Below are 13,272 nucleotides of genomic sequence, written 5' to 3' on the forward strand. Positions count from 1 at the left end.
GCAAAGTAAAGCAACTTTTGTTTTGTTCTTTTGTTTTTCTTAGGAAAACAGCCCAAGGACGGGAAGAAGCCAGAGCCTTGTAAACCCATTCTTAAAGTGGAGTACAAAACAACTAGAAATGGGTACGGCCCCTCCCTTGCTGTGATGCTGATCGAGTGTCGACAACGACACGGACAAACATGTCAAAACACATAACAAGATTCAAAAGCTGTTGACTTCTGTGGCCTCACCTAAGTGATGATAGACCATCGTCTTCCTACAAATCCTAATGCTACGATTTGATAGCTTTTTATTTTAAACATACAGTATTTGCTGAGGGATCAATTTTGAGTTTTTGGCATCACATATTTGTCTTATCTTCTTCCATACAAAGACATAGTTAGTTTTTTCGTAATTCTGCAGCCATCTTGGTGGTTTTGAGTTGTAGTATGTCATCACGTAAAGTCCAAATGACTGACAAAGGAGCAAATTTCATAAGAGAGTATTAGTAAGTAAAGGTGTAAGGCTGGCCGGGCTATGATTGTCAAACAGAGCAGCTCAGACCCCATTATACAATACGTTAAAGACACAGATGGTACGGACTGTAAGGTTTCGTTCTGGACCACAACGATGTGAAACAAAAGAGTTTTGAGTTGAAACAGAATGTGTTTGCAGAAAAACAGTGATTAATGTTAGCACAGGGAGCCCCTGAGCTATGTCAAAATAAACTGCTATTTTATGCCTCTGAAAAAACTCAAAAGTGTTGTTCCACATGGGTGACTTGCCTATATCTGCACAAGCACCCATCTACTTTTAATGGAAGCATAGGCTTTTTATGAAAGTGACTTGGTAACACTGTTTTGTACACATTCAAAAGTTAAAATGACCTAGTTTTGCCTGGAGGGACCCTATCCACCCTATGACTTAAGCGGTATAACATTTTTGTGAGTCAAATCAGAAGCTTAAAAATAGCTGTTTATTTTGACGTGGGTCCATTGCCCCAAGGACTCACATTAATTGCCATTTTTCTGCAGACACATATTACCTCCTAACTCAGAACTGCTTCTATTCACATCACCCTAATGAGAGTTTATACTCCTTACCTTCAAATAACCGACGTGGGCTCATTTTAACTTCTTTATAGACTGTCTTCAGCATGAAGCAGCAGATTGGTATCCTAGCCGAGCAGATGAAGCTGCGTATTCCCCGTAATCACTTTCTGAAATGTAATACTTCAAATACAAGCTCAAAAGACCATGAACGCAGGCTCTAACGACACACAATGTGGCAATTATTTTCAAACCGTGTATTAGCCTTGGTAGGCTCCGGTTCTTTATTAAAAAAAATATATATATTTTATGCTTTTTCATGTTTGTTTTCATTCCAGGGAGCCGTTCATAATCTTTTCTGGTGGTCTTTCTTATGACACGGTGGGCCGGAGGCCTTGTTTGACTGTAATGCATGGGAAGAGTACTGCCGTACTGGAGATGGACTATCCCATAGTAGACTTCCTCACGCTATGCGAGACTCCCTATCCTAACGGTAGGAGAAATTATAATTCCTGCTCACGCATGTTTACCCTTTGGTGTTTACAAATGTGCAATCTTATTTGTCTGAAAAAATATAAACCTATCCTCTATTTGCACTCAAATGCACACCAGTAAATGAACATACACACACGCACACACACACGTCATGCTGTTTTTTAATTATGTAGAATTGCTCGTCTCCATGTTGGAGCTGTTCTGTAATAAATTTCCCAAGGGAAAGTGAGCTGTCTTTCAGTTTCATTATCTGACACACAGAACATCAAATTACGTTTTCATTTCATACCTTTGTACATGATAGGCTTCCATTTAAATTAAATTATTATCTTATTTCCTGTATTGGTGAGCCAGCAGAGGCTGCACGATGGCGTGGTGGTTAGCACTCTTTCAACTTCCAGGTCTGAATCATGATTCAGGTCTTTTTGTCTGATATTTTTGTAGTACTGCATGGGTTTTAGGTTTTTTTTTTCTGCTTCCTCCGATAGTCTCGGAGATCTTGGTTCTAAATTGCCTGTAGTGGTTAACGTAAGTGTCCAGGTTATATGCTGTCACATGCTCTATGGAAGCGGGAAAATAGGCTTCAGTTTCCTTGCAACCTCTAACAGCATAAAGGGGTTATATGAAATGGGTGGATGAAGCTAAAACAAGTCCAACTGGAGCTGAAAGGCACAGGGACCTGAATCCATGTAATCCTGTATGCAATCTCAGCCTCTCCATAATGTGACAGATATACAATTTGAGGGAGGATTAGTGGGTTATGTAACATTGATGAATTCATCAAACCACTGGCAACCTGATGTCCCCGTCCACAGCTTTTATCCAGACATGAATGGATTCGAATTATTACACAATACATGTCTGAATGATGATCTGTGCTCGCACATCATTATTAGTTTTTGGAAGTGGTTGATAATCTGTGATAATATGGCAGCAGAGCATACAGTAACCCTGGATGTAATGACAGCAAATGGCAGCCACATCATACCTCACACCAGGCAGAGGATAGGTACTGTTTAACAGTCAGGACAAGGGGCCCCTCATGACAAATAAATACTACTTAAATCCAGGTGTAAGCCATTAAGGAGATTGGAAATTACCCCATGGTTATACGTTTTTTTGAATATAACTCATTTTCCGTATTTTTTTTCACAGACTGTGTTAAAAATGTAAAGTAAACCTGAGCAGTAACACTAAGAATGGTGTCAAAGTCATTTAACTTTGGGATACACTTCCAGATTTCAGGAAAGTTCTCTCCAGGAATGATTGGAAGAGGGGAAAAAAAGTGTGATGGATGACTTGTCTTTCATTTTGCAGATTTTCAAGAGCCTTACGCCGTGGTGGTCCTTCTAGAGAAAGATTTAGTAGTGATTGATCTTGCACAAAATGGGTAACTCTTGCTCTCTTGAATGTAATTTTGACTTACTTACTTCCTTAATAACGGTCTAAATAACAAAGCTGATCTATTACGTCTTATTTTTCTGCATATTTTTAGAAATAGATTGCTAATGTTTAGTTAAAGGCCTGAATTTGTTGAAATTCATCATAGAGGAGCAATGCAGCAGTGGATGGGATTAATGCATGAATACTGGCAACATTCTTTTTTTTTTTTTTTTTTTAGGATGAATTTTCAGTGTTTGTACCCTGTTTTTAACAGTTACCCCATATTTGAAAACCCATATCCGCTGACTATCCACGAGTCTCCTGTGACCTGCTGCGAGTACTTTGCCGACTGCCCTGTGGACCTCATACCTGCACTTTACTCTGTTGGCTCAAGGCAGAAACGACAGGGATACAGCAAAAAGGTACGATGGTGCTTTACGTTTATACTCCCACTGAGAAACGGAGAGCTGTTTTATCTTAGTTTTACTTTTTAATGTTCCATATATTTGCTTTTAAAGGGAACAGCAGGACACTGAGAAACCCATTTATAGACACAAACACAAGCAAACTGAGTGAAAGCAGTGAAATTGAACTTGCTGGTATTTTAAATCGAGGCTTTTTTTTCTCTAATACTTCTGTGCAGCTTCAAGTTTCTGAGGTTTCCTGGAAAGATTCACTTAATTTGATGCCTTATTTTCATAACTTCAAAAGTTAATCTGACCAAACCAAAACTGTTGCCCAGTTGGGGACCCGACTATTCAACACGAACAATAATAGCATCAGAACTGTTCAAACCTGCGACTTTGAACAGTAAAAACAGTAAAGTTTGGACAGTAAAATGTTACCCCTTGTTTGGTCAACATGACCAAAAAATGAATGGTATAAGACTCCATCAATTATTTACTGAACACTAAGGATAATTGCAGTAAACGACATTAAAGCCGGAGTCTAATAAGACAACAGTCCATTTCCTCTGTGCCATTTTTGAAAGCAACCAAAACAGGTTTTATTTTATTTTAAACAAATGAATTGCAACAGCTCTACAACCACAACTGCCACTACTGATTCCGAATATTCAGAATGTACTGCACTGATCCAGGTGTCTTCAAACAACTAAATGGCTAAATTACCAATGTTGATGTTTCAATTGACACTCTCTGGCTCTCATATCATAAGCTATGAATAACAAGCTTACAGGATAAAGGGCACATTAATATTTAACAAAAATTTCTAATGCTGCAGACATTCAGAACTGAATGATACTAAATTATATATTGAAGCTAAATGGAAATGATATAAGAATTTCCTGCTGCCAAACGATCTCTGTCTCTCTCTCCCTCTCTCTCCCGGGTACATCTCTCCTTTCATTCTCTTCTGTTTTCTTTGCATCATCTCAGACAGACCACCTGCTCTTTCAGCCATTATGCAGGCTCATGTAGTTTTTCTTGTCGCCTTGTTTTGGCTTTCTGTTGGAAATGTCAGCATGCACTGACCCAAACTGGCAGCCTAGTCTCTTCTTCTTCTTTTTTTCTACTTCTTCTATCTTAAGCTGAAGCCTAGCTGAGCTGCAGGGGGGCATTCATATAAAAATCACTATGAGTCATCCTTTGTGACCTTTCTATGTGTCAGCGTATTCAGAGCCAAACCCCACGAACAAGCGCGTAGTCAGTGCCGGAGAAATGCATTCGCCGAGATGCATAACTCATATTTGCCATGCACACTGAGAAACATGCTACCTGTTTTTATTCTGTTCAGTTATGTCGTTTGTTTCTAGTATGTGCGTGTTTAATCACACTCTGTGTATTGATATTCCTGCCTCTATTAGCCTGCTATCTTGTGCACTAATGTATGTGTCTTCTCTGTTAAGGAATGGCCTATTAGTGGTGGAAACTGGGGTCAAGGCACACAAAGCTACCCAGAGATGATCATCACTGGGTAAGACGACACTGAGTTTCATTAGCCATATCATTATCATCCCACTGCTATTACTTACACCTCAACTACTAAGTTACTGTAGTTCTCTTTATTATTATTTGTTTATTCTTGCCGTCGGCCCTCATACATTCCACCCATGTGCTCTTTGCTCCACCTTGATAATGATTATCCCGTGCTGATCTGTCAACACAAGGACACAAGGGCCGTTTTTTAACAGAACACTGTGGAGGTGACATTGAGTTATGGGTACGGCACTAGAAGACTCTTGCTCCTCCGTTTCCTTTCCCTTCACCCACATTACTATTCTGTCCGGGTTTCATTTTCTGTCTAAGAAGGCCACAGCTTGCAAAATCGTCTGCTCCCAGTCCAGGCTGCTCAGTAGGAACCAAAAGAAAGATGAGAAAAAGGAGGAGAAATCACTTAAAAGAAACAGTCATATGGTGAAACTGTCACGTATTTTTGTTTAAACACTATTATGGTGTTTATGAACAGCCAGTATGCAGCAGCTTTGATCATTTTGAGAATTTATTGCAGATACACTTTGATAAACTCCTATAAATATTTTACCTTTACTCTAATTTATCTTCATTTAGACATGGCATGTTTTTTTTTTTTTATGATTCAATACGACACACCAGACTTGAGTGAAAAAGAGAGATTAAAGCTTAACATGCGGTATATCCAAATAACAATAAGATGGAAAACCTGTCTGACTCACTGACAACCAGCTATCACAACAGTCTTCGTCCCACCCCTGAGATATCTGTTAACAGCTGTCACTGAAGTAATAACCTTTAAAAGCTGTTATTTCAGGGAAATTGCTGGTGAAACCAGGTTAGGGGGAAAAAGGGAAAATGTGGAGAACGATATCCGATCTACAAAGTTACAAATGCTCAATTAAAGCAAAAAAAAGCACAAAACCTGGAGAACTGCCCAAAAAGATTGAATGCAGCAGGTATTGCGTGACACTGTCTGGTTAAAATTATTTTTTTTAATTTTGATAACAATAATGTGCCTGATATAAATTTCCTCATGCCATTTTTTTTTTCTTTTTTTCAGATCTACAGAAATTCTAACTTCTCAGAACAGCAACTATTGCACCCATGTTTGGCAGAAGATTTAACGCAATGTTTTGCAAAAAAAATAAACCCCCCAAAAACAGGCAGAGCTATTGTACATTTTCTCCTTAATTGACTGAGAACCCAACCTTTTCTAAAATCCAATTTAATGTTTTTACTGCAAACTAACAGCAATGATTGAATAATCGAAATGCTTTTTGTTGGGGGGGAGTGGCCTGTCAGATGTTGAGGATAAGAGCAGAGGAGAATTTAAAGTTGAAAGAGACTTTCTTGCTTTTATTGCACTTCCAGGCATGCTGATGGAACTGTGAAGTTCTGGGACGCTTCTGCAAGTAAGTTATGCTCACTAATGAAGCTTTTTGTTCGTATCTTACGGAAATGATCAATTCTGTCATGTTCAAAACATTGCACTCCTAGTTCTCCATGTTCTCATATCCTTACAACTGCAACTGATCCTTTCTTCTCTCTCCTGTCTTCTAGTAATGCTCCAGGTGCTCTATAAGCTAAAAACAGCCAAGGTGTTTGACAGAAACCGGTCTAAGGAAGACAAAGGCAGCACCGAGATATCAGACGAGGATCCCTTTGCCATTCAGATTATGGCTTGGTGCCCCGAGAGCAGGATGCTGTGTGTGGCCGGTGTGTCAGCCAACGTTATCATCTACCGCTTCAGCAAGCTGGAAGTAACTACCGAGGTGGTGCAGGTGGGTCACAGTTCTTTACTTCTGCTTTCAAAATGTCTCTCCCCTGACACTCTCTTTCATGCAGCAATGCACGTTTAGACACAATGCGACTGTGACACCCTCCATCACCAAACATTTTAATTGGGTTTGTTGTGAATCGCCATCGCCGCTGCCTTTTCTGCTGCTTTAAGAAACCGATGCACGACCACACGCACGGGATCTGTCTAGTCATGGGCAGGTTGCCATGACGACAGAGAGAGCAGTTGACGAGCAAAGTTAGACAAACAATATAATTTGCCTTGAAGGCAATCTAAATGTTAAATTATACATATTATGCCCTCTTTTCGCCAGTTGTCCTGAGGTCTTGATGAAATGTCTGTGACATGCTTCGGTCAAAATACCATGGAGATTCAGCGGCGTGGATCCCTTTCAGTCATGAATAATAAGACTAACGGCTTATTAGTTTACCGCTGGCATTGATTATATACATGTGATATTTAAGACTCAAGATGTCCTCGTCCTTTGAATGTTAAATCAAATCCTTTCCCTGGTATACCGCCGTTGATGTGTACAGAGAAGTGATGTCAGCTGGCTGGAACGGCTCCAGTCTCTGGCTCACACAGTGAGATAAATATGAAATCAGTTTGACCTCAGTGTAAGCTCGGCACAAGTGTTGAAGACAACACTGAGGCAAGAAGAAGATCCCAGAAGTGGGTGGGGGGGACTAAGTCTGCATCGTCTTTGCAGCTGCAGCATTTCAGTGCCAGTGTGGTTGCATGTACAGAGCTCTGCCAGCAGCTGGTGCAGGTATATACTAAAGGGAGCTGAGAGTCTCTGAGTTTGACCGAGGACAGTTTCGCGCTGATTAATGTGAAGATTCATAGGATTTTCATGGAGTTTCACAAGACTGTCAATGCGTCTCCATTAGGAATGGGTGATATTTTACCGTTCACGATTTACCGTCAAAAAAATTCCCCACGTTAAGAATTTCTCATCTCACGGTAAAAACGATAAATTCCTGTTGATGACGTTTTTGTGTAGGAAGGAAGGAAGGAAGGAAATGAGCCAGAAAAGAAAGAAAGAAAGAAAGAAAGAAAGAAAGAAAGAAAGAAAGAAAGAAAGAAAGAAAGAAAGAAAGAAAGAAAGAAAGAAAGAAAGAAAGAAAGAAAGAAAGAAAGAAAGAAAGAAAGAAAGAAAGAAAGAAAGAAAGAAAGAAAGAAAGAAAGAAAGAAATGAGCCTGAAAGAAAGAAAGAAAGAAAGAAATGAGCCTGAAAGAAAGAAAGAAAGAAAGAAAGAAAGAAAGATAGAAATGAGCCAGAAAGAAAGAAAGAAAGAAAGAAAGAAAGAAAGAAAGAAAGAAAGAAAGAAAGAAAGAAAGAAAGAAAGAAAGAAAGAAAGAAAGAAAGAAAGAAAGAAAGAAAGAAAGAAAGAAAGAAAGAAAGAAAGAGAAAGAAAGAAAGATAAATTCCGGTTAAGTTTTTTGTGTAACAAACATGGCGGATGTAATAGATTTATAGTTACAAAGGTGGAGTTGAATTGGTATTTTTTTAATCGTCGTTTTTATCGTTATCGGGATAAATGCCAGAAATTATCGTGATAAATCTTTTAGTCCATACCGCCCATCCCTAGTCTCCATAGACGCCTTGTCCATGAGGCAAAATTAGCTGATTATGTTAACAGTAGTCCCACTTCATTATGTTGCTTATAGTTGGTTGTTTATTGCTCTTGTGACGCAACAGGTCAAGGCATAAGAACAAGAGTTGCTATACTGTAAACTCCAGAGTTTGCTTTTGTTGGTTCCTTCCTGCTAACAAATGCATTAAAGGAATGAAGTGAAACTCGTCATGGGTCTCTAGGAAGCAATCTTTGTTCGGTTTATCAAGGAAAATGTCTCACATTTCCTTTTGCATGGAAACTGCCACCTAAGCAGCTCCATGATGTACTGAATGACCATCTTTACTGCTGAGCATGGCCCGATGATGTCATCCAAAAATGCATTGCAGATGTAAATTAGTGGTGGCTTCTGTAGTTCACTGCAATAAAAAAACATTGAATGTTTGTATTTAAAAAAAAATAAACCCTCAACATGTAAGTGTAAACTGTGGGGTCAGCCACTCGACTCAGCTGTAGCCCTCTTCATTAGGATTCGTGTTTAACTCTGTATCCCTTGAAGCAAGTCACCGGGTGCATGTTAGAGCCCAGCACCCTCATCAACGTACTGACAAAATATTACTTAATTAGCACATTGACTCTCAAACTCTTACATTTTGCTTCTCCAGTTTGTCTGTAGACAGATCATACTGGTCCTTAGTTTGGGAACGATCTTATTAATGATTCAAGTTGTTCAAATGCATGACGGGAAGTCCCGCTGCAGTCTTTCACTCACATATCGGCCCCACAATTCCTGATGTTCAGTGTCTTTTCTTTCCTCCTTCTTATACACTTTATAGAGGCTGGTACTCACATCGATTGCTCTCTGGAAACATTGTTCCAGGCTAATTTTCTACAGCTGGCTAACTTTGCAGAGACAGATGTTTTTTTCAGCTGCCCCCGTAGTCAGCTTAGACTGACACTGCTGGACGATGTCGTATGTCACCCTCTAATCAGGCTTTTCTAGAAAGCAGTCAAGGATTTTACTCGCATTAAAAAAAACATTCATAATGCTGTATGACATTGAGCAAGTGTGCAGAAAGTTTAGCGTGAAAGTTTTAAAAAAATTTTAAAGCACAAAATAGACTTGTTTTTACTTAGAATGAAGTATTTTTGGCTCCCAAAGGAACCTCTGAGAGGAACAGTTAAAATGTATATTCCTGCAAAATACTTTTTTCTGTGCCCTTAGGTCTGTTACTCATTCAGGATTTAGGCAGAAATACAAATGGGACCTCAATACGTCCAATTTAAAGTACGAAACATTAGGAAAATGACTAATTTCTTAAATTGGGTAAGATTAATAACTAGTTATGAAAGATAAGATCCACGTAACCATTTCTGCGGTGACGTGGATACAGGATGGTTTGAAGTGGTGGGTGGAGATGAAGATGGGAGGCTGAATAATTCCAGTCTGAGTTGGCACTGTGACATAATGCTACCCCTGCGAATCTGAACTGCTCATTAATTTACATGTTTTCAGAACCAGGCGGCCCCAAAGCAACGTGACAGGCTTTTCAGCGGGTAGTCACTTCAGATACCCAAATATATCCTCTTCATTGGCAGCGGGATGGGAGTCTATGGTTAATGGAATAAAGAGAAATGCCATTTAAATGAGAAGATGTGTGCGTATACACTGAGCTTTTGCAGTTGAGTGTTTAATTGGTGCATTTAATTGGCGTGATACTCTTTATTTATAAGTCTGGCATTACTTGTCTGGCTGAGCGACTGTTGTGCTGCTGCACCTGTCTGCACACGCATCGCTTGTCAATCATAATGTGTGGGCAGTACTGTGATCTGTTTAGCTGGTGTCTTTTTTTTTTTTTTTTAGCTCAGCACTGCGTGTCCTGAATATAAAAACGTCAAAAGGTATTCATGAATTTGTAGAGGCTGATGTAATTCAGTCTCCATTTGTCAATTGAATCTTAGCAGTCTTTCTTACCATGGTTGACTGCTAGTGAGCACTGATGCATGTGTTAGGGAAATTTCAGGCTCATTTTCCCTACACTCCAAGCGCTGCAGCGTAGATCCAGGAGTTTGCATTCAGAGGTAGATGGCGTTCATTAGGAGGACGGCTTCCCTTCGCACGAGGCCAAACACCTTCGGAGAGCTGCCGGAGTGGAGGTGGATGAGGACGGAGAGGAGCTGGAGACTGATCACTCTTCACTCCCACATGTCACCGGGGCTAATGAGGCTGACAAAATGCAAACGAGGGGAGCTTCCGAGCATTGTGCACGAGTTCAGGAGAGGTTTGTGTGTGGGCATAGGTTGTAAAAGGGTAGCCTGGCGGATGATTAAAAGGGAATGGAATATTTCAGTCAAAGAGGACCTCTTCGACACTCAATCTGGCCACCTACACACACGCAGACGGGTCACAGAAAGCCCATGTCATCAAAGTGGATGCATGCAGATGTCATTCACATGTGCTTTTCTTGTTGTTTCTGCATCCTGAGATTGTCAACTCCCTCCCCCGTTAAGGATCTGCTATCATCTCCTCTAATATGATGGTTATGCTTTCCACCTCTGTGTGTTTTCAGTTACTAGAGGTGCGAATGCAGTATGAGCTGAACGAAACAGACTCTCCAGAAGGCGGGGGCTATGGGGGCGAGCAGACGTCGGCGCATCATACCCCTGGCGCCTCGCCTCAGACGAGCGGCCCACCTTCACACCCTTCCACCAGCAGCAACAACTCTGACGGAGGCAACATGCCCTGCCTCAAGTATGAGATGCATGCAGAGGCTCTTAAATGAACTCTCAGAAGCGCAAGGGTCTTTCCTTTTGCCTCAAGCACACTTGCACAGACTTAGTCGGTGCCTGAAGCGTTCCCATCCAAAACCTCCCCATCATCCCCTTGCAACCACTCATGCCAGACTCTCGACACACTCAACCGCTTCACAGCTGCAGCTGCACCACTTTTTTTCTCTTTCTTTTCCTTGATCTTTTTTTTCTTTCTTTCCCAGTCTCTTTTGTCCATCATTCCTTCTTTGTTTTTCTTCCCCCGTCACCGTAGGGTGCGCAGTACTCCTTTGAAGCAGTCTCCAGGTTACCAGGTAGATTTGGTGGTCCAGTTGGTGTGGGTGAACGGAGAGCCTCCTCAGCCAATCACAAGTCTGGCACTCAACTCTTCCTACGGCTTGTAAGTGCACGCACATCTCAACTAATATTAGAGTTCAAACAAAAACTGCAGACCTTTTGAAGTTTTTACCACTTTTTTCCTTCTTACAACCCCTAAAAGGCCTTCTGGTAATGCAGGTACCAGTCAATGAAACATCTTTGAATGCCCTTTCACTATTCTCCATATATGGGACCAATAAAGAACCTTGCTCTGTCATGCGGAGAAATGCTTGGATATCCTGAGAAAAGACCTAATTTAGAAGACACCAAATGTTCTTACATTTCAATGTTTCTTTTATGGCTTCAGCTGTTTTTGAATTTGTTGCAAGCCATCATTACACTTAGGGCCCGATTTACTAAGATCCTAAATAAAGAGTACTAAATTGCGTGTGCACTGAAAAAGTTTGCACGTGCTGTTGTTGTGTGTTTTGCGGGTGATCAACTAAGATTGCGTGCGCAATTGATAACAGGTGCAAACCTCAGTATTTAAATGAGGTGTTGCGCGTCTTACGGTTTGCGAGCGCAAAATGAAATTTGATGAGTTGGAGTTAGAGATATTAGTGGAAGAGGCAAATTGTTGTATTCAGCACCCCTGCCGTGAAAAGCACCCCCTCGTATATTCAATGATAAGTAGACCAAGAAAAAAAACAACACACTGACACTTCAATATATTTATATATACACACTCACACAAACACATACTTAGGAGTTTATATTATATATATTTACAAATATTATGGAAGACAACACAGTAAGCAGGCCATTAATTAATGACATCAATAACCATTTACCCGATTTTTGTTATCTGTGACTGTGATTGTGGGAAAGTATGACTATTGTGGAATCCATGAGCGCATTTAAACATGAATCATTAACACAAAACTGGACGCTAAACAGAACGTGACACGGAATGAGAATATCATTTTTGTCAGACGAGGGGGTGCTTTTCACGGCAGGGGTGCTGAATACTGCACAACACCGGGGTATGACAACTGCAGAACAAGTATAGGCGCACAATAAGAAACACTTTTTTCTCCATGAAAACACGTGATTTATTTATTATCACAAATAAAAAAATGAAGGTGCCTCCTGTGGCAACCTTTTGCTGAATAATACTCGATTTAACATTCAAATAAAATATTTCTCCTTTTGCATGTGGAGAATCCTCACCACAAGTTGAGCCATCCCCACCCCAGTCCTCAAATCAGGCACCAACAAGCATCCCTGCGTAATGCTGGGCAGATTAGCACCTTCCTTTCGAACGTATTAAATACAGACGCAATCACAATCCCCGCAAAAACTTTCAGGCTTGGTAAATCTCATTGCGTGTGGTAAATGGAGATATTTGCATCTTCCCCTCCCAGTATTTAGCGATTTCTGGCGGGTACGCCCCATATTGATTATTCATCAGGGCAAAAGTACTAAATGAATAGCGTGTGCTATTTTGCTCATTTGAGAGGCGCAGTCCTCTTTGCACGCTGTTAGTAGATCAGCTTGCACATTGGTTTGCGGGTGATGTCAAGTTTGCACACGTTTTTATGCACGCAAACCTTTAGTAAAACAGGCCCTTAGAGGTTTTCCCAAGTAGTCCCGTGCACATAGGGATATATCAGGTATTGATAAATCATGGTTGTTGATCCAGCGCTGCCTGAGGAATCAGATATTAATGATGTTCAGCTTTATGCACTGTAGGAGGGAAAAATATGCAAATCCCTAACCAGTCGCACTTTGAGGAAGATTATGTTGAAACATTTCAGGGATTTCTCTCAGGTGATCATCTGCCCACCACTGCTCCTGAAAGAGTTAACCTTTCAGCGATACTGCTTTTGCTCCAAATCATCCTCACAATCACCTGTTGGTGACTACAATGATGATTTTCTGCAAAGAACCGAAAGTAAAAGTTCATGTAA

General features: G+C 40.5%; 1 protein-coding gene across 2 annotated transcripts in view; it reads left to right on the forward strand.

The window, feature by feature from the left end:
• stxbp5a (syntaxin binding protein 5a (tomosyn)) overlaps positions 1-13,272 on the forward strand; it is a 137,702-nt gene that overhangs the window by 103,699 nt on the left and 20,731 nt on the right. For both annotated transcript variants that reach the window (XM_061746598.1, XM_061746599.1), the window contains exons 9-17: positions 44-122; positions 1,367-1,521; positions 2,841-2,913; positions 3,181-3,328; positions 4,774-4,841; positions 6,212-6,252; positions 6,401-6,621; positions 10,786-10,967; positions 11,259-11,384. In XM_061746598.1, coding sequence (XP_061602582.1) covers positions 44-122; positions 1,367-1,521; positions 2,841-2,913; positions 3,181-3,328; positions 4,774-4,841; positions 6,212-6,252; positions 6,401-6,621; positions 10,786-10,967; positions 11,259-11,384 — 1,093 coding nt within the window. The remainder of the gene's footprint in view (positions 1-43; positions 123-1,366; positions 1,522-2,840; positions 2,914-3,180; positions 3,329-4,773; positions 4,842-6,211; positions 6,253-6,400; positions 6,622-10,785; positions 10,968-11,258; positions 11,385-13,272) is intronic.

This window comes from Cololabis saira, chromosome 18 (genome assembly GCF_033807715.1).
Source record: "Cololabis saira isolate AMF1-May2022 chromosome 18, fColSai1.1, whole genome shotgun sequence".
Lineage (NCBI taxonomy): Eukaryota > Metazoa > Chordata > Actinopteri > Beloniformes > Belonidae > Cololabis > Cololabis saira.